The 22,394-nt window shown below is 36.2% G+C and overlaps 1 protein-coding gene and 1 non-coding gene across 15 annotated transcripts in view; one reads left to right on the forward strand and one right to left on the reverse strand.

The window, feature by feature from the left end:
* ABCD3 (ATP binding cassette subfamily D member 3) overlaps nucleotides 1-22,394 on the forward strand; it is a 163,833-nt gene that overhangs the window by 105,187 nt on the left and 36,252 nt on the right. For 8 of the 14 annotated variants that reach the window (XM_053214481.1, XM_053214489.1, XM_053214480.1 and 5 more), the window contains 3 exons: nucleotides 8,967-9,003; nucleotides 15,831-15,929; nucleotides 19,720-19,808. In XM_053214481.1, coding sequence (XP_053070456.1) covers nucleotides 8,967-9,003; nucleotides 15,831-15,929; nucleotides 19,720-19,808 — 225 coding nt within the window. Of the gene's footprint in view, nucleotides 1-7,950; nucleotides 8,017-8,966; nucleotides 9,004-15,830; nucleotides 15,930-19,719; nucleotides 19,809-22,394 lie in introns of those variants that run through there. The other 6 variants (XM_053214488.1, XM_053214486.1, XM_053214484.1 and 3 more) reach the window with 2 other exon arrangements.
* On the reverse strand, nucleotides 296-406 carry LOC113599654 (U6 spliceosomal RNA). The gene has a single exon (XR_003420571.1). It is a non-coding gene; the product is annotated as a U6 spliceosomal RNA (small nuclear RNA).

A 22,394-nucleotide genomic window follows, 5' to 3' on the forward strand; every position in this document is an offset into this window, starting at 1 on the left:
CTATCAGTTTATAACTGTTGCCCCTTTGATGGTAATGGGTCTTTTTCTCCTCTAGCTCTAACTTTTAGGGATTTATCTTTATCTTTGACTTTTCCGGAGCTCAATATGATTTGGTTAGGTGTGGATGTTTTTATCTACCCTGCTTAGGATTCCCAGGGCCTTTTTGACTTTGTGGATTGGCTCATCTTTCATTTTGGAATATTCTCAGCCATATACCTTGTTCTCTTTCTTTATTCTTCCCAGACACCCAACTCAGATAGTCTTGTTATAACCACAGTCTCTTACTTTTTTTTTTTTTCTTTTAAAACACTTCATAAATTTGTGTTTCATCCTAGTGTGGGGACCATGCTGATCTTCCTTCTCAGTATTATTCCAATTTTAGTACATGTGCTGCTCACGTGAGCACTCTCTTGTTTTCCATTTTTTTTTTGTTTACTTTTTATTACACTCTGGATAGTAAATTCTGATTTAGCCTCGAGATTATTAACTAGTCTCTTCAGCTGTGTGAAATCTGCTAAAACTATTAAATATTTAATTTCATTTGTTTCTGTGTTATTTTTTTAAATGTCATTTGGTTCTCTTAGGTTTGTGTTGCTTTTTATAATTTACTTGGTTTGGTAGATATCTTTGTTTTATTTTGTGTATTTCTTTTTTTTTTTTTTAATGTTTTTATTTATTTTTGAGACAGAGAGACAGAGCATGAGCAGGGGAGGGGCAGAGAGAGAGGGAGACACAGAACCTGAAGTAGGCTCCAGGCTCTGAGCTGTCAGCACAGAGCCCGATGCGGGGCTTGAACCACAAACTGTGAGATCATGACCTGAGCCGAAGTTGGACACTTAACCAACTGAGCCACCCAGGCGCCCCTTTGTGTATTTCTTTATATACAGTCTGGGGGAGGCTAGGTGGTTCAGTCGGTTAAGCAGCCAACTTCAGCTCAGGTCATGATCTCACAGTTTGTGGATTTGAGCCCCATGTCAGGCTCTGTGCTGACAGCTCAGAGTCTGGAGCCTGTTTCAGATTCTCTGTCTCCCTCTCTCTTTGCCCTTCTCCAGCTCTCACTGTGTCTCCGTCTCTCTCAAAAATAAAATAAAAAACGTTAAAAAAATTTTTTAAAGACAGTCTGCATTGTCTTTTAGGATGTGTTTGGCAGTTCCAACGTCTGAAATCTTTTTGGGTCTCCTGTTTTCTTTAATTTCTTCTGGTTCCTGTTTATGGAGTCCGTTTGCTGTGTTCTTGGCTACTTTGATTATGGTCTGGACATTTTATTTCAAATTACTTACAGGGTTGTGCCTAGGTGGCTCAGTTGGTTAAACAATCCAGCTCTTGACTTTGGCTTAGGTCATGATCTCACAGTTTGTGGGTTCAAGCCCTGTGTTGGGCTCTGTGCTGACAGTTTGGAACCTGCTTGGGATTCTCTCTCTCTGCCTCTCCCCCTACTCATGTGCTCTGTCTCTCTCACTCTCTCAAAATAAATAAATAAATAAACTTAAAAAAAACAAAATTACTTGTAGGAATAGTTTTGAGGCTTATAGTAAACATACTTTTCTTTTAAGAGGAAAGTTTGCTTTTTACAGTACCTGGAGGCATTATCATTCAGGTATCATTCAGGTTCAACTTAAACCAAATTCCTTAAGAGCACAGTCTAAGATTTTTTTTTTTTAATGTTTATTTATTATTGAGACACAGGGAGAGACAGAGCGTGAGCAGGGGAGGGGCTGAGAGAGAGGGAGGCACAGAATCTGAAGCAGGTTCCAGGCTCTGAGCTGTCAGCACAAAGCCCCATGCGGGGCCTGAACTCAAACCGTGAGATCATGACCTGAGCCGAAGTCGGATGCTCAACCAACTGAGCCACCCAGGTGCCCCCAGTCTAAAATTTTTAGTATAGCATTTTAATAAACGCAAAACTGACATTTCAGAGTCCATATTTTTGTTTCCCAGAGGAGTCATATCATTATGTGTCCACATTATTGTCATGTTAACAATGCCTTTCAAATCAATAACTCTGCTCTTGAACTTCAAATGTAAAATTTTTAAAAATTGTCTTCTGGACAATTCCATATAGTTATCTTACGGGGACTTGAAATCGAACATGTTTACAGTGAGTCCACTTATTTCCCTAACTGCTTTTTCTTTTTTTTTTTTTTTTTAATGTTTATTTATTTTTGACAGAGAGAGAGAGAAGGGGTGTGGAGACAGACTCTGGGGCATGAGCGTAGGAGGAGCAGAGAGAGGGAGATACAGAATCCGAAGCAGGTTCCAGGCTCTAAGCTGTCAACACACAGCCTGACGCAAGGCATGAACTCAGGAACTGAGAGATCATGACCTCAGCTGAAGTTGGATGCTTGACCGACTGAGCCACCCAGGCGCCCCTCTGAATGCTTTTTCTACCGTTATTTTTTTTTATGGCTAACAGAATCACTGTCCTCCAGTCACTCACGGTGTAATTGTTTGTGAAACCTGAGGAAAATGATCTTTGCCTTTCATGGCATCAGTTTGGAACTGATGGTTTCTACTATCTCCTCTATCTTTACACAGTTTTTAAAGTCTATGTTCTTCTCCACTTTTTTCCATATTCATTCGAACCTTGAACAATGTAGGGATTAGGAGTACTGAACTCCCACGCATTTGACAATCTGTGTATAATTTTGGACTTCCCCCAAATTTAACTACTAATAGCCTATTATTAACTGATCAGAAGAAGCCTTACTGATAACATAAATATTGATGAACACATATTTAGTGTATTATATGCATTATGTACTGTATTCTTATAGTGAAGTAAGCTAGAGAAAAGAAACCATTACTTAGAAAATCATAAGAGAAAAATGCATTTACAGTCTCATACTGTAAAAAATCTGTGTGTAAGTGGTCCCGCACAGTTCAAACCTGTATTGTTAAGGGTTGGCTGTAGTCCCAGCTCTGATCTATTCCCTCACTCTGTCATTTCTAGCAGTTTCCCTATCTTTCTTTCCATTCTGATAGCCACCACCTATGTTCAGGTCTTCACCTTCGGGCCCTAATTAACCTCATTTGGGTGTATGCCATGTATGCGCACGCACACACATGCACACACACACACACACAATTTGATGTGGCTATGGAAATGAATTGAAAGAGCTTAGAGATGATAAGGAAACTAGAAAGTAGGTAGGAAGAGTATAGTACTTTATGTGAGAAATTTTGATGGCCTGAATTGAAGTCCTGGAAGTACAGATGAAATGAAGAGCATAAGAGAGCGATTGGATATGAAGAGTATGAGAAAGGGAGAATACTTAAGAATAATTCCCAAGTTTGTGGTTTGGGTGGTAGCTTAGATGAAGGTACATTCACTGAGTTAGGGCCCAGGTTCAGTATGAGAAGATGAAAGACTAGATTTGGGGTAGAAAAGTAAGTTTAGAAGTATTCATTAAATATTATTTAATTTTTAGAATTTTATTTTGGAATATACTAATAAATTGATTATTCCATCAACACTAATGAAGCAGTGATTTAAAACCAATTCATTGTTTACAAAAGAAAAATAATATAAAATAATCTTGGACATTAACTGGAATAAATAATTCTTTATACTCTTTTACCCCCAGCACTGGTAATGAATTGTAGCAATATTATTTCACCTATCACTTTAAATGAATGTTGATTCCATTTTTATTGACCTTAAAATTTTTGCCTGTATTTAAATGGTAAATTTGTAGAAGAACTGTAAGAAAAAAAAGTAGTATATGCTTAATTTCATGCTTATACATATTTAAGGAAGCACCAGTTTCATTTAAGGCCAATGGTGGGATCTGTAAGAATTTGTTTTTTTTCCTTCAAAAGAGGTTCATACATTATCCCAAGTGTGAGAAATACTGGCCTGGAAGAATGAACTAGGTGAGAAAAGCTTTAGGGACAAAATTACTGTTCTGGTTAAATAAATTCTGATTAAGGTTTTCAGAATTGTTTTCTTCCTTTTTTAGTTTGAAAGCTCTTATCTAAAAACTTCTTTGTTTTAATTCTTGACAATTTCTTTTCCCTAGTCTTTAGTTGTCTCTTCCCATCTTTAGGGAACTTCCTGCCTGTTAATTTTATATGTTTTGCCAGCAGTATTAAGGAACAATTAACTCCATCTCCCCCTCCCTCACCTCTCCAAAAATAAAGAACAAACAAAATGCACTATTCTCTTATGTTCTTAGGAAAGAATCTTTCCTAGGTATCTGTTAGTATTTTTTTTTATGGCTTTATTGAAACATTATTGATAGACAGTAAACTGCTGATATTTAAAGTATACAACTTGATGAGTTTTGGCATGTAACACCTCTGAAATAATTATTGTAATCAAGGTAACGAACATTTCCATCATCTCAAAGTTCCTTGTGACCCTTTGTAGTCAGTCTCCTCCTTGCCCTTAGCTTGAAGCAACCACTAATCTGCCTTCTGTAACTACAGATTGGTTTTAGTTGCTCTAGAATTTCCTAAGTGGAATCATACGTTATATACTTTTTTGTCTAACTACTTTCTGTCAGCATATTGCTTTTGAGATTCATCCATGTTGTGTGTATCAATAGTTTGTGTTTTAAATTGTTGAGTACATTTTATGGATATACCACTTGCTTGCTGATGGACATTTGGATTGTTTCCAGTTTTTGACCATTAAAAATAAAGCTGCTGTGAACATTTATGTAGAGTATATGTATGGATGTATGCTTTCATTTCTCTTGAGCAAATAGGAATGGCTAGGTTGTATGGTAGGTGTATGTTTAACATTTTTTTTGAGACAGAGCATGAGTGGGGGGGGGGGCGGGGGGGCAGAGAGAGAGGGAGACACAGAATCTGAAGCAGGCTCCAGGCTCTGTGCTGTCAGCACAGAGCCCAACGCGGGCCTCGAACTCACAGAACGTGAGATCATGACCTGAGCCAAAGTCGGACCCTCAACCAGCTGAGCCACCCAGGTGCCCCTGTTTAACTTTTTAAGAAACTGTTTTCCAAAGTGATTGTATCATTTTATATTCCCATCAACAGTATATAGGAAGATTCCAGTTGTTCCACATCCTTGATAATTCTTGGTATGATCAGTCTTTTTAATCTGAGCCATTCTAGTGGATGAGTGTAGTGGTGTCTCACTGTGATTTAATTTGCATTTCTCTAAGAACTAAGGGAACGTTTGAGCATTATTCATGTGTTTATTTTCCATCCATACATTTTCCTTGGCACAGTGTCTGTTTAAATCTTTAAAGGAATTGTCTTCTTATTTGACTTAAGATTATTATGTATTCTGAATATGCCTTTTTCTGGGATATATGTTTTGTTTTGTTTTTAAGTTTATTTATTCTGAGAGAGAGCACATGAGGTGGGGAGGAGCAGAGAGAGAATCCCAAGCAGGCTCTGCACTAGTAGCCTGAGATCACCACATGAGCCGAAATCAAGAGTTGCATGGTTAACTGAGCCATCCAGGTGCTTCTGGAAATATGCTTTATAAATATTTTCTTTATCTTTTGAAGAACAAACATTTAAAATTTTGATGAAATCCAAGTTATTGATTTTTTTTTTTTTTTTTCTGGTACAGCTTGTATTTTGTGTGTCCTATTTAAGAAGTCTTTGTTTTAACTCAGGGTTACTAAGGTTTTTTTCCTGTTTTCTTTTAGAAGTTTCATAGTTTTAGCTCTTACATTTAGGTCTGTGTTCCACTTCCAATTCTTTTTTGTATATGGTGTGCAATAAGTGGTAGGATTAATTTATTTTACATATGGCTGTCCAGTGGTACATTTGTTAAAAAGATTGTTCTTGGGGCACCTGGGTGGCTCAGTTGGTTAAGCATCTGACTTTGGCTCAGGTCATGATCTGGTGGTTTGTGAGTTTGAGTCCTGTGTTGGGCTCTGTGCTGACAGTTCAGAACCTGGAGCCTTTGTCTCCCTCTTTGTCCCTCCCCTACTTGTGTTCTATCTCTCTTTCTTTTTCTCTCAAAAATAAATAAACATTAAAAAATTTACATAAAAAAAGATTATTCTTTCCCCATTCAGTTATCTTAGCACCTTTGTCTTAAATCAATTGGCCATAGGTGGAGCTGGATGCTGCACTTGATCCCGCAACCCTGGGATCATGACCTGAGCCAAAATGAAGAGTCAGATGCCAAAGGTGCCTGGGTGGCTCAGTCATTTGAGCATCTGACTCTTGATTTTGGCTTAGGTTATGATCCCAGGGTCAAGGGATTGAGCCCCTGTGTCTGGCTCCACGCTGAGCATGGAGCCTGGTTAAGATTTTCTTTCTATCTCTCTCTCTCTCTGCCTCTGCCCCTCTGCCACTTGCACTTACCCTCTGTCTCTAAAATTAAAAAAAAAAAACAAAAAACAACTTTTCTGATGAGATTGGTGGCAGTATTAACAAATATAATTTTTAAAATATTGCATAATAAAATATATTACATTTGGAAGGTCTGCTACACAACTCAGTGAATCAGTATTTTCCAAAACTCAAATGCATATTACAAAATTTTGCATGGATAAAATATCCACTAAAAGTAATGTACTATAGACCAATGGATTTTATTGTATAGGGTACAAAGAGGTTCATTGATTTCATACTGCACTGTAACATTATAGTTATGAAAATTATGAAGTACTCCCATTTGACAACTATCTGTATCACAATAGAAAGAATGACTCTGATATGAGAACCCAGTTTTCTTCTACTAAGTCAGACATGAATAAGATTTTCCGAAATATAAGACAGTGCCACTTTCCTAACTAACTTTTTTGTTTGGGAAAATATAGCTATTTTTATAAAAAATTTATGTAACGTTATCTTTAAATGAATTTTGTTGTACTCTGAAATGTAACAAGACAACTATTGACTAATGACTGTTGTAGTTATTACAGATACCTTGCCATTAGTGTAAAAATCAGCAATATATTTTGAACACGTTGACCTTTATTTTAATGCATTTAGCTGGTTAGTTGATCTTTTTGGTAGCCAAAGAATACACAAGAGTAGAAGACATGACTGTCGTAGAGCCTTTTTTAGTTTCATAAGATAAAAATCAAGAAAAGGTAAATACTGAATATTTGTTAAGAATTGAATCTGCCTACTGGTAAGTAGATCATGTTTTGGAAGTAAATTAACTTCTCTCCAGGCTGTAGCGTGACATTTCAAGTGAAAACATGTAACTCAATAATTAGGATTCTGGCATACTAATTCTAATAAATTCTAATTTATCATAAAATTTATCATAAAATTCTAATTTATCCTGAATGATCTACATATATTTATGTGGCTAGTGTCTTCAATATTGAGAACTTTCATGGAAAACATTAAATAATTCTTTTTTTAAAAGTTTATTTATTTATTTGGAGACAGAGAGTGTGAGTGGGGGAGGGGCAGAGAAAGGGGGAGAATCTCAAGCAGGCTCCATGCTGTCAGTGCCTGATGCCAGGCTAGAACTCACAAAACTGAGATCGTGACCTGAGTCGAAATCAAGAGTGGGATGCTCAACCGACTGAGCCACCCAGACACCCCTTAAAGAATTGTTTTAAAAAGTGGAATTTAGAAAGCCTGTAAAAGAGAGCTCATAATTAATTGCACCTGCCTGAACATACATATAAAGGCATTTTCTAAAACAGTTTTACAATCTCATAAAAAATTTAAAACAGAAAAGCAATCCTGTAATACAATTGAAAATAGAAAAAATAATAAACCCAAGCACTCTTAGAATAAGAGCATTTACTAAACTGTAGTGAAGTTTGGCTTGCTAGCCTTGTTCAGTGATCTGGTATCTTATAACTGAAAGTGTTCATTTTAGATTGTTGGAGCCCCACTAAGTGTTGAACATAGAGGATTGAACAATATATGCCCCCTGTAGACACGGAGGTATGCTACCCACATTCCCCTCAAATAAGGGCTTAAGGTCCAGCTATAAGGAGTTGGATAACCAAGTGACCCCTTCTGCCTGCATCTTAGAGTCTGCCTTTGTTACAGAGTCACCTTCCCCAAGTGATTGACCTTTCTGGACCAGCATGCATTTGTAGACTGAACAAGGAAAAGGTAAAAAGACCTGGTCTTTTCAACCTTTCACAGAGCACTCTTAATGGACAGTACTTGCTACAGGGTTTCCTGCCTGGTTGGTTGAAATTTTATTGGGCCTGCATCACAGTTTGAGTTTTGTCCAGACTTGCTTTCCTTGCTTTCCTTTCATAGGTATTGATCCCCAGTAAACATTTTGTACCCCAAACAGCACCTCATGTCTACTTTGGAGCGACCAACCTGCAGTAGCTTCTGATCTCATGGAACTGATTTATAGGGAGGAATTATCCATCAAATGAGATTTAAAATGTGATCAGTGTTGTACAGAATTATAGGGTTCTATGATAGTGTGTTACAAAAAGAACCTAAGCCTGATTATTATGTTGTTTAGGGAGGTAACCTAAATTAGTGGTCAGATCTAGATGTAATTACCAGATTAATTGCTTTTGAGTAGCATGAACCATGCCACTTATGTACCAAGTCAGTTTTCTATTTGTAATACGGAATGGCACATGGTCCTTCCTCCTTTAGGCCACTAACCTGGGATTGCTCACATGGCTGGGAGAAGATTCCTAGCAGCAAGAGAACCCAGTGCACAAATAGTTTGCAAGCCCTCGCTTGTGTTAATTTGCTAATATCCCATTGGTGGAAGCAGTTTGCATGGCCAAACCTTGATTCAAAGATGGAGAAATAGACTCTGCCTCTCCATGGGAAAATGAGTGTGTGTGTATTAAAAATTAATAATCCAATGCTTAATATAGTAGTAGTTAACATATTGAGCATTTTCTCTAAATAATACTTAGTAAGGGGCAGCTGGAGTATTATATTTAATATGTTCTATCTTTGTGTGATATGAAAGAGAAGGAACTCACTTGGAGAATTTGGTATATTCTTCTGATGTCTTAAAATAATTTTTATGATGGGAACAGTTTGCAAATAAAGCTCATTCTCTTTTCTTTTTTCCTCTGCAGTAAGAAAAATGGAAAACCACCATTACAGAACAATGAGGTAAAATTTTAAATAACCTACTCTTTGGGATTTCATGTATTTCATTTATTTTGTTACATGAATTAGGATAAAATAATATATTAGAATTAGAAGGGAACTTATTATTCAATCCACTGTTTATTATAGGAATTCTTTTTGAAATAGGATTCCTTGATAGGTGACTTCCAGTATTTACTTGAATCTGTTCATATGATGAGTAGTAACACCTAGGAGGCAGCCATTGCTGTATTAGTTCCAGCCCATAATGAGATTAATCTTCCCCTCTACCCTCTTAGTGATTGATTCTATTTTGTCTTCTGTAGCCATACAGGACAAGCCTGCTCTGTTTTCTCTAATAGACTTTCATATTGTTTGAAGATAGTTTATCTATCTTCTATCTATCTGTCATGGTTTCCAATCTTTTTCAATTCCATATACATTCTTCTGGACCTACACTGATTAGTTTCTCTAGACATTATTCTTAGTCTAGAACACTTGACTAGCATGGAATATATCAGCACTATTACCTCTCTTAATATGAAAGCCATATTGCTGAAATTCAGCCTAGAATTACATTTATGTCTTTGCTCCTAACTGCTGTTTACATTGAATTGAGTTTTTGGTAGATTGTAACCTTCATTTATCCTTTAAAAAAAATTATTTTAATGTTTGTTTATTTTTGAGAGAGAGACAGAGTGCGAGCGGGGGAGGAGCAGAGAGAGAGAAGGAAACACAGTCTGAAACAGGTTTCAGGCTTTGAGCTGTCAGCACAGAGCCCAATGCAGGGCTCAAACTCATGAACTGCAAGATCATGACCTGAGCCCAAGTTGGACACTTAACTGATTGAGCCACCCAGGCGTCCTTCCTTCAGTTATTTTCTGTTGAACAACTCTGTTGGCAGATTCCCTACATCTGTATTCATCAGTTGAATTTCTTCTTTAATAACAGCTTTATTGAGATGTAATTTATAGACTACAAGATTTATCCATTCAAGGATACAGTTCAGTATATTCGCAGAGTTGTGGGGACTAATTTTAGGAAATTGTCATCTCCCCAAAAAGAAATTCCATACCCATTAACAATCACTCCTCATTAACCTCTTCTTTTAGACCCCAGTAATCATTAATCTATTTTCTATTTCTGTGATTTGCCTATTTCAGAAATTTTATGTAAAAAGAATCATATAATATGTGGTATGTTATGACTGCTTCTTTTATTTAGCATGACATTTTCAAGGTTCATTTGTGTTGTTGCATGTATCAGTATATCATTTCTTTTTATTGCCAAATAATATTCTGTTGCATAGACTTACCACATTTTATTTATCCATTTATCAGTTGAGGGAAATTTAAGTTGTTTTCATTTTTAGGTTATAAGGAATAATGCTGCTATGAACATTCATGTGCAAATTTTTGTGTGAACCTGTGTTTTCATTTCTTTTGAGTAAATACCTAGGAGTGGAATTGCTGGATCATATGTAACTTAGTTGATTTATTTTAAATAAATATTTATTTCTATACATGGCAGCTTATTGGATATGTGCTATTAGTCTATACTATAGTATGTCTGTACTGTTAGTGTAATTTTGAATGTAATTCTGACGTCCAATAAGTCTGGTAGAAGGCATTCTCCATAATTAAAATTTTAGTTACTTATTTATTTATTTTAATATTTATTTATTTTTGAGAGAGAGACAGAGACAGAGCATGAGCGGGGGAGGGTCAGAGAGAGAGAGGGAGACACAGAATCTGAAGCAGGCTCTAGGCGCTGAGCTGTTAGCAAAGAGCCTGATGTGGGACTCAAACTCACAAACTGTGAGATCATGACCTGAGCCGAAGTCAGATACTTCACTGACTGAGCCACCCAGGCGCCCTAAGATTTTTTTTTCATGCTTGTTTATTTTTGAGAGAGATACAGAGAGCTCAAGTGGGGGAGGGGCAGAGAGACAGGGAGACACAGAATCCAAAGCAGGCCCCAGGCTCTGAGCTGTCAGCACAGAGCCTGATGTGGGGCTCAAACCCATGACCCATGAGATCATGACCTGGACCACCCAGGTGCCCCATTTTCAGTAATTTAAATTGGCCTTCTCATTGTTCTTCAGAATTGCTGATATTATTGACTATGTAATTAGGACCAAGGAGGTTACTCCAGCATCTCTTAATCTTTATTTGTTTGCTTGTTTTCGGTTATGGTTTATTTGGCTATGACCATATCCAACTATAGCAAAATCAGGTTCATATTTCTTTATTAAGGGCCACAGTAATTTTCTAAGAACATCAATTCTTGATAAGTTTATTGATTCATTTATAAAGTCGATCTCTCAACAAATATTGATTGATCCCTTCATATATGCCTAGTTATTGGTCTTGTCTCTGGGTGTACAGCAGATATGAATATAAGTCCTTACCCTTGTGGAGCTTACATTATACATGTCAATTAATATACTAGTAAAATGTTCTTAACAAAGAAGAAAATGGGAAGAGTTAGACATGACTTATTCCTAGTAAACTCATGCTCGCTTCTAGTAATTAGTGTCTCTTAATGTACCCAGATCTTCCATATAATGTCTATTCTCTGAATATTCCAGAGATTGATGTCAAAATTGCTGTTCTTTGGTTTCTGTGATCTTTTTCTCTGACTGTGAAGAATGGGACAAGGTTTGTTTATCTCAATGTCTGGCATATTTCTATCTTCATAATCTCATATCTAAATTATATCTGAGTAATCAAACCTTAATTATCTTAGTTATATCTACCATCTGCATCGTATCATATCAAGTTCTAGGACGTCATTAAAACTTGTCAGTACAGCTAAATTCATTCACTGATTCTTTAATTTCTATTTTTGTATAACTTTTTTTTAGCATATACTTATTTGCTCATTGTATAGTGTGAGCAAGATAACTTTATGTTAGATTAAATAGTTGACAAAGGGATATAATACAGTATGCACACTTATACCACATTTGTAAAATTTATAGGAAGTGAGCACATATACACATACATACATATATGCTGAAATGAAATCTGGTGGGATATTTGCCTGGTAGTTGATGTCTCTAAATGATAGGTATAGGCTCCTTATTTTTGCTCTTCAGACTTTTTAATTTTTCTGTAGTTAATGTGTTACTTAGGAGGGAAAGCAGTTAAAAAGGGAATGTTTTTTTCATTGAAATTTTTTTATAATGTTTGGTGGGATGGTACAATTTTCACAAGACATGAGATTTAAGAAGAAGATTTAATAGAGTTACACAGTAGTATAAAGACATAGTTGAGTTGATTTAAAAATACTTATTTAATTTTGATGGCAGTATACATGACATAAAACTCAAAATATATAAAGGTAAACACAGTACTGTGTTTATGGGGAACCATAAATTCAAATGGGGAATTTAGCATTCCCATGCATGTTTTATACTGATGGGGTGTTTGTATGTATGTGTATCTTCATAAACGTTAGGGTAAGTAGAACTATTTTGCATATTAAAAATTCTATAAATTGAATCATGGATGTATCATTCTACTTTTTTTCAGCTTAATGTTTTTTAGTTTCAGTGTTAATGTCTGTGTTGATAGCTGAAGATCTAGTTAATGTAACTGCTCTGTAGTATTTTGTTGTATAAATAGGAGCTGCTTTCTTTTTTACAGGTGTGTAGAATTTTCATTGCATAAATTTTCTATAATTTATATACTATATCATTATTGATGCATATTTAGGTTTTGATTTTATGATGATATACAGTGTGCAGATGTTTTTCATTTATGTGTTTAAGCATATGTGCAGGAACACCAATAGGATAAGTTCTTAAAAGTAAATATGCTGAGTTATTTTACATTTTAGAGCCCGTGTACATTTTACATTTTGTTAGTTGCTATTATAGGTATTACATGATAGTCGTATCAATTTGCACTTTCCCAACAATATACCGGAATGCTTACACTCTTGTCAGCGCCATATGACCTTTATTTTATTTGCTGTTTCAAACATCTATTTTAGTTCATTCTAGTTCATCTCTCCTTTCTAAGTTGATTGGCACATCAGTTGGAACTTCTTTTTGCCCTTTGACCTAGTTGCCTCCTGAGTGTTAGGTACTTTATTTTCTGGTTGCATTTTTCTTGCATTATTTAAATGGTCTTTATCTAATGGTTTGCTTTTTCTATAATTTAAGTTTTAAATTTGTAACATCAAAGTGTTTTTTTGTATTTTTAAAGAAATAGTGGGAAGTTCCAGGTGGGGAAAGTCAATTGTGAAATTGAAGTGAATTCATAGGATGGGCTAGTAGTGTTTATGAAATGTACTGTCTCTGTAGATGCTCTCCTTTAGATTGGTTTCAGGTATGAGTTTTATTACGTGTCAAGACTGGTAGAGCATTTTGGTACGTCTTTAGCCTTTCTGAGCCAGCCTTCTAGTCCAGGTGTTTCTTTGCAAAACATGCGGTGATGAGTTTAGGAAGTATATATGCAGTTCCTTCATGGCTTGAAATGAAATGCAAATCAAGTCAGGCTTTCAGAAAGCTTATGGGTTAGGAGTGGTGACAATAGGAGCAGTAATAAAAGAGGAGGAAGAATTATATACCAAGTAGCTGTTAAGATTTTAAAGTGCTTCAATGTGACTTTCTTATAACTTTTCTAAAACTGTCCTCATTGTTTTCCCTAGATCGTTTTTTGAAAGCAACTAGAAATAGGTAATCCTCTGTTTAAGTCAGAAGATAGCCATTTAATTTATTACTACTCTGTTTATTCAAGGTATTGACTACATGTGCAGTGAGGTGTGGTAGGGAGGCAGTGACAGTATAAGTTTTAACTTTTTTTTTTAAAGGCAGTTGATATCTATTGCCTTGTCTTTATTTTTTTCTTCCTATATTTTGTCAGTTGGGGGAAGTAAAAGGGGAGATTTCAGTTGAAGTTGTAGGGTTTAGCTTGAGAAGAATAAGCTAGCTAAAGTAAATAGACTGGGGGCGCCTGAGTGGCTCAGTTGGTTAAGCATCCCACTTTGGCTCAGGTCATGATCTCACGGTTCATGAATTTGAGTCCCACGTTGGGCTTGCTGCTGTCCGTGCAGAGCCTGCTTCAGATTCTTTCTCAGTCTCCCGCCCCTAACCCATTCCCGCTCGCTCTCTCTCAAAAATAAATAAAAACATTAAAAAATATATTAAAAAAAACAAATAGAATGTAAGTAGCACGTTTGGTCTATTTTACTTACTGGTGTATCCACATCATTCAGAACAGTGCCTGGGACTGAGTGAGTATTTATTGAATGAATGCATGCATGTGTGAATGAAGTAGACTGGGCCTCTAATTCAGTAGAACGAGTTTTGCAACCTTCATAAGGTTTGAAAGACCTAAGCTCTGTTCTAGCAGTAACATGGTAGGCTGATTGTTACCCATCTTAGTCTTCCTGATGTAACTGTACAAATACAGCCCCTTCAGACATCCTTTCTTGGTTTACAGTTCTGTAATGCAGTCAGTGCCTGTTAAGATTATATAAATATAAGGCACTTAGCACAGTGTCTGACATACAGATGGAAGATTATTATTATTCTAATTCAGTATACAAACTATTCATTTCAGGTTCATCAGCTTAGATGAAACATATTTACACTAAAGTTTAACTATAGAATTTACTATACCATGGGTATTGTTTATCAAGAGTCTAGTAGTTAACAAATAAGTAACTTTGATTATGGGAAGTGGGGAAGGGTCTAGGGAGGGGATGGGATCCTTCTGGTGTGTGTTGCCTACTGCAGGAAGTTTCTCCTGTATATTCTTCCAAACAGTCCAGGGGTAATAAAGTAAATAGCCTCTACCATACCCAGTTCATCTTACATTTTCTTTATCCTTGCGAACACTTAAAAAAAGAAATGTCTGAGGATGGTAAGATTAATCACTGCTCTTAAGTTTCTTCAGTGGTTTCCCACTACACTGGCAATAAACTCTAAGTCCTTACTGTGGCCTCAGGGGTCTGTCTTTTGCAGGCCATGTCAACCTCTTCAGCTTTTCTCATTTTTATTCTCTTTGCTTTAGCATTTCTACACTCTTGCTCTTCGGTTGTACGCACTAATTTTAATTCTCAACGCTGGGTTTTTGTGTTTGGTGTTCCCTGTGCTTGACTACCCTCCTGTCCCAAAGTTATCACATGGCTTCACTTTATGTCGCAGCTTAAATGTCACCTCCCCAAAGAGCTCTTGCTTTCATCCTACCTGAATCTGTCTTTTTCTTCTGGTCCTGCCTAGTGTATCTGTAACAATTTATTGGTTTATTTTTATCTGTATTTCTTCTGTTAGAATGTGAGCTGTAGGAGTAAAGGTACCTTGTCTTAGAGTTTACAAGGAGGAGAGAGTGAGTTGGTAGATTGCATGTTGGAAATGCTAAATGATAAATATAGGAAACTAAAAGTTCCTGGTAATTAATACCAGGAAAATTCCTGTTCAGGATTTTAAAAACATTCTACTGTTAATCAGGAAGTAGATAATAGTAAGTACTTGACCATTTCTTAGCTGTGTCTCTGATCTCATCTTCTGCTTCTATCCTTTGCTTCTAGTTCCAGCCAGATTGCCATTTCGTTGTTCCTCAAGCAACTAAATTGAGCTTTCACCTTGGCATTTTACACTTGCTGTTTCTTCTGCTTGCAGTGTTCTCCCGGATATTCCCATGGCCCAGAACTTCTCACTTCTTTATTCAGTTTCTGATAGCATTTTATTTTCTTGAAAGCATGTTTGAAGAGCAGTGCAAGTTTGCACTCTCTGAATGCAATATCCATTTTGATAATTGTTATTACTGACTTCGATGAAATGTGGTTCTTTAATCTTATTTGTTATAAATATCTTAACTTTTTTTGTTTTAATGTAGAAAGAGGGGAAAAAAGAGCGAGCTGTGGTGGACAAGGTGTTTCTTTTAAGACTCACACGGATTCTGAAAATCATGGTCCCTAGAACATTTTGTAAAGAGGTAAGTCTTATGAAATTATATTGTTTAACTTTTGAGGTTACATGAGATCAGACCAATAGCTTTTGTTATTCTACAGGTCAGATGTTTTCTGTGTAGGTAATGAAGACTACTACTAAATTTTAATTTTTTTTTAATCATCTCCTGTCATGTAAGTACTCTTGTTGTTTGGTGCCAGTTTTTAAATAGTTTTCTCTTGTTTATGAAATATTCATTATATTTTGTGTGACATGCTAGATAGAGTACTTCACTGCAGCTACCTTAAATGGTGTTGTTGTATTTTTAATTAATTTGAGGGAGAAAAAGGGTGCGTGTGCACTTGAGCTGGGGAGGGGCAGGGAGAGGGGAGGGGGGAGAGAGAGAGAGACAGAGAAAGAGAAAGAGAAAGAATGAATATCCTAAACAATCTTGGAGGAGCCTGGTACGGGGCTTAATCCCATGACCGTGAGACCATGAGCTGTGCTGAAGTTGAGTCAGATGCTTAACCAACTGAGCCACCCAAGTGCCCCCGTATTGTTTTCTTATAGCTAAATTCTGTTAATAAAAACAAGATTACATTTAGAAAGACAAACATTTTTATATCATTGAGACATTAACAAGTCACATTGATTTATGGATGGAATATGTTTGAGGGTTATGCTTTTGTATTTGATTAAATATGTTTTTGAGATGCCCAAAATGATATATGAATTCTCCCAGTAGTTTCAGGAAGTGAGCTGGTTCTAGGAATAAATTTTTATTATCTTTTCCTTTGCCCTTTTAATCAGTATTACCTTTATCATTATTTGAGGAGTATTTTTAATGATTAAAAAATAAGATAATGCTGTGTTCTCCATCTTTAGTCACCGTCTGTACCACTAGAAATATCATTACCTTTCACTCTCTTTCCCATAATTCATCTTTTCAGTCACTGGGATTGGATCATTTTTCATTCTGAATATTCTTAACCTGGATATTGTAGTGTTATTTAGTTAGTTTCACTTCAAAGAAGCTCCCCTTTTTATCTTCTCTGCCAAATTTATTTTCTTGAAACGTGTTTTCCATTGTTCACATTTTAAAAACCATTAGCCTTATAATCTGTGAATAGCAAGAAAAAGATAGGAAGTTCCCAGTGCACTGTAATCCCCAAAGAGAATGCACATTCCTTCGTCACACTGGACTTGTTCTCTTTCTACTTCACTTTGGCATGGTGGCTTGTGGATTCCACCGTTATGCAACTGTAAAAAATAATTTAGTAGCATTTTTTCCCCCAAATAAGATAGAGATAATACATGTTCCTTGAAGAAAAATTGGAAAATGCAGGTAGATTTTTTTCTTCTTGGTACCTATTAGCCTCTCAGAACTTCTGTTGTTATTTTGGTGTATAGTACATATTTTAATAAAAATGAGATCACCCTGACACTTTTTAAATCTCCTTTCTTTATTTTTAAATGTTTTGTAGGGTAAGTCACAACCTGACTTTGACCTGTCTATCAGTATCATCTGCTTAGAATATTCTTTGCTATTTTGTAGTCAGGCTCTGTGCTCTTGTGCTTTCATGACCTCATGTCTATGACGTCCTGCCCTCTACCCCAGCAAAAACAGATATTGATAAAAAGTAGCTTAATGCTCAGTATCTTCTTGTGAAGTTTTCTCATTCTCCAACCACCTGACTGAAGAATTATTATTTAAAATACAAACTTCTCTGGAAAGATTTGTATATTCCCCTCTTATGAGTTAGCAGTTCAGTACTTATTTGACCTTTTAGCAAGGGTTTGCTGAGCGTAAAATGAATGTGAGACATTGGATGGGTCTCCGGGAATTAGTAAGGAAGATAAGAAGGGCCTAAATTGGCCAACCTCGCAGCTTTGTCTAGGCCTAGCCATGCTGCAGAGTCATTTTACACACTATCTTTGAGAAATATAAAAATCCAAGTTTAACCCCAGTTCACCAAAGTGAAGTAAACTCCCATAGAAATCACAGGAGATTGGAAGTAGGGATAGAGAGACTAACTGATTTAGGAAATAGAGAAATGATAATACTGCATATGAATATATGGAAGTTGATCTATATCATGAGGTAAAGGACTGCCTAAATCAGTGCAGATCTTTAGTTTATGACATGTTCACAGACCCATTAACCGTGGGAATAGTAGTGATTCTAAGGACTTCTTTGTGGAAAGGTGCTTCAGGAGTGTCAGTAATCAAAGTTTGCCAGATTTTGCTAAAGTGAGCCAAGTCAGGTTGGTACTTATTTCAGGGAAAAATTAAGCCAAGAGCATAAAATGAAGGAAAAAAGAAACTTTGTCTAGTGTTTCCTTTATATGTCAGTGATTAATTTAGGATCGAAATTGTGTTTAAGATCTGAATTGAAAGTTAGCATTACAGTTAAAGTGACATCTGCCCATAGTGTTTATTGAAATGAAGAGATTCTTCTGTTGCCAGTTGCATACCTAACTTTCAGATGGTGGAGAGTGTAGGAAGATGGTATCTTTGCTTTCTGGCAGATGTTGGGGTAGCAGCTTTCACTGCTCAGTTACACAGACTTTCTTTGACATTGTCTTTTCTTGTGGTTTCGTTATTCTGTGTTTATGACTCCCTGCCTCGTCTTCACGTAAAGTGCTGTATTTTGAGTACCTTCACCTTTTTAAAAAACTATTTGTTTTGTAAAATTTACATAAATAATAGTTGCAGTTGCCACTCAACTCCGTATCTTTGACTTTAAATACATTATCCAACAAATGTCCCTGCTGCCACATGTCCTCTTCCCTGACTTGAGCTTCTATGTTACTGTCGTTATTCTTCCAGTTTAGAAGATTTAAGTGGGGTCAGCTTTGAATGGTGTGTGTGTTGGAGGTTGGAGGGTAGGCTCTCATCTCGCAGAGAGAGTTGACTCGTCACTCAGTCTCTCATCTTTTCCCCTCGGTGATCTGTTTTCCACAGCATTGTTTAAGTAATGTCCCCTAAATGACACTTTTCCACATTTTGTTGTACTTAGAGGCTTACAGTAGCTTAATACTGGTAAATTCTGCTGGATATGCAATACCATTATTCATACGGTTTTAATCTATTTTCTGTTTCCCATTAAATCCTTCATCTTTCTTTACTCATAATCCTCATTCTCTCCTGTGTTTTCCTTGGTCTGTTTGATTTGTTCCTAATGTCATAACCCTCTTTTGCCACCCCAGGCCTTCCTGTCCTGCCACTTATCACATGAAGCGATGGAAATATACTTGTCTCCTATGCTCTGTTTTCTTATTTTTTATTTCTTATTTTATATGTAAATCTTATTTTATTTCTTATTTTATGTGTAAATAACTAAATTGAGGGCAGGGGCAGTATTAGAGATTTTTCTAACAAATTGAACCAAATTTATTCCATTAGGCAAACTTTTAGCCTTTAATATTTGTTAGTTATTTAACTATACATTAACAGTTACTGTCCTTTTTCTTTATTACACTTGTATATTCACAGTACAGGACAATCATAATACACTGTGCCTCAGGTAATTTAAGTTCTACTGCTACCTTCTGTTATTGGCTAATTGTATGAAGGGAAGTCGTTTGACCTGCCTGGGATTCACTTTTGAATTCTGGATGACAGTTAGATTAAATGATTTATAAGGCTTTTTTCATTTGTATTTTTAAATTCTTTTAAAATTATATTTAAAAATTACCTGTGGGTAAAATGTCAGCTACTGTATTAAAGCTAGAATAAAGATTTGAATTTTGAAATCAAAAATCTTCACCAAAGTAATGTTTCTTTTAACCTTTAAAAATGCATTTATTTAATTTACTGTGCCTGGTTTATTTTAGACAGGTTACTTGATACTTATTGCTGTTATGCTGGTGTCTCGAACATACTGTGATGTTTGGATGATTCAAAATGGGACACTCATTGAAAGGTACTTTTCTATTCACCTTCCTCCTATATGTATAAAATACTAATTTGTCTCCTATATAACATTATCTTAAGCAAGAAATAGATTCTAAATTACATATAAATATTTAACTCAGGTGATGTATTTGTTCATTTACTTAAATGAGTGTTTCCCATGTGCCAGGCACCATGCTACTCTGTGATAGGGATATATTGGTGAGCAGGAGAGACTCTGTACCAAGCCCTGCAGAGCTGACAGTTTATACAGGGCTCGGGACAAATAAACAAATTAAAAGGCAGTGTATTAAATGCTGTAATAGGGGTTTAAAAAAGTCACCAAGTTGGATATTTGAAATTAATCAGATAATTTGGAGGAAAAGATCAGAGCATTTCAGGGAATCACATTGAGAATGTTTACTGGAAAGAAGAAAACAATTCTTAGACGTTTTCTTCAATTTTTGAAGTTAGTGCTTTATTATGTTTTTTTCAATATAGTCTTTCTGCATATTATCACTACATTTGATCATTTTGAATTTAAAAACAGTAACAGCTGGGATATTAACATTTATCTTAATAAAGATTTTACTCCTTATGATACCAATTTGAACATCAGAGTAAAATATTTTTCTTGGAATTCTATTTCCTAGTGTGCAATATTTTATCGGAGAATTTCTTAAAGTACTTAATTAATCTAAATTAATTCGTTCATTTTGAATGACAGTACTTAAAATTTTTTAATGTTCCCAAATTTTGAAATAAGGGTTGATTTTTTTTTTTTTTTTTTCTCGATTTGCTTCTCAGGATTTATAGGATCAGAAAGAATGCTTTGTGCCCTTGTTCTGACTCATCTCTCTAGGAGAATACAGAAAGTCATTTGCAAAGGACTAAAGCCCCAACTACACGTCTTAGAACATGCGTAATTGAATTGTGTGGGCTCTTGTAGTCGACACAGGTCTCCCTGAAACCTGTGGTCAGTCCCCTGTCTTTTTCTTTTAATCAGAGTAGTACGTGAACAGCTTAAAAGGGAGTACATGAACTGGACTTAGTCATAAACACACCAGTCCTGTGCCCCATTCTTCCACTTTAACTGTCGTTCCCAGAGTCAGTTCTTTTCTTTTCTTTTGTTTTTACCATTTCATCTCTGTCTCTGCGTTTCAGTGTAACTTACGTTACTGTCCTAGATTTTTCAGTGTTAGAGAACATGCATTTATTTCCTACTTTGGAAGATGAGAATTTGCTCTTTTATACTCCTACCCGTGCTCACCCTCTCATTTATTGTTAAGTCAGAATTTATTGTTTACGTGATTTTGACTGTTTACCGCTGAGCTACATGCTGCACTTTGGTAGTTTCTTTTATGTACAACTTTTTGTTTTTCCTGGCATTTAAAAATCACAAGTTTTTTTTGTTTGCCTTAGTTCTTTGCCTGCTTCTTACTAATTTGGCTCAGACTTCCTGACAAACTCTAAAATCTTTACAGTGTTGTAATATGGTCCTGCACACCAGGATTTGATTTTTATCTCTATTTCCACTGCACCTCATACCTCTTGTCAATTTCTTGTCTTCCTGCTCTACTCAGTATTGATTGCACTTTAGGCTCACTAAATAGCAGTCCTTTTTGAGTTTGCTTTTATCATGATCTTGGGAATTTCCTTTATCTTTCTCTTTTGCATTAAATAACCTGTTTTCTGAATCCTTTGTCTCCCTCTTCCTTAGTTTACTTTCTCATTTTGGCAGGTGCAGTCTTTTTCTGAGAAAGGATACCAGGGAAGTAAATTTTTGAGGCCTTCCTTGTAGATCTGATAGTCTTTCTTCTCCTCTTAAACTTGACTGATAATTTAGCTATTAATGCATTCCAACTTGGAATTCATTTTTTGTTAGAATTTTGAAAACACCACCTGTTTGTTGTCTTCTGTAGAGCTTGGCAGTTCTCAACCTTGGTTGCAGGATGATTTGAATCATCTGGGGAATTTTGAGAAGGAATAATATCTGGGCTCACCCCTACACATTCTGATTCAATTAGTCATTACTTTTTGAAACATCCCAGTGATTCTAATTTGCAGCCATGGTTAAACACTGCTGGTCTAGCTGCCATGTTGGGTGTGGAGGCCCATTCTTGTGCAGATTGCCCTTCCTTGGCAGTACATCTATTTTAAGTCCCTATGGAAGCTTTTATTTAAAAAAAAAATTTTTTTTTCAACGTTTATTTATTTTTGGGACAGAGAGAGACAGAGCATGAACGGGGGAGGGGCAGAGAGAGAGGGAGACACAGAATCGGAAACAGGCTCCAGGCTCTGAGCCATCAGCCCAGAGCCTGACGCGGGGCTCGAACTCATGGACCGCGAGATCGTGACCTGGCTGAAGTCGGATGCTTAACCGACTGCGCCACCCAGGCGCCCCTGGAAGCTTTTATTATCATTTTTTTATTGTTCACGTATTGCTGGTATTTGGGAATTTTACTGAATATTGCTGTGAATTTTTTTTTTTCCTTGTTCTGGGCACTAGGTGGGCCTTTTTCTCCCCTCCCCTCCCCAGGTAGGCTTCATGCCCAGCGCAGAGTCTAACGGTGGGGCTTGAACTCACAACCCTGAGATCAAGACCTGAGCTGAGATC

This window comes from Acinonyx jubatus, chromosome C1, assembly GCF_027475565.1.
Source record: "Acinonyx jubatus isolate Ajub_Pintada_27869175 chromosome C1, VMU_Ajub_asm_v1.0, whole genome shotgun sequence".
NCBI lineage: Eukaryota > Metazoa > Chordata > Mammalia > Carnivora > Felidae > Acinonyx > Acinonyx jubatus.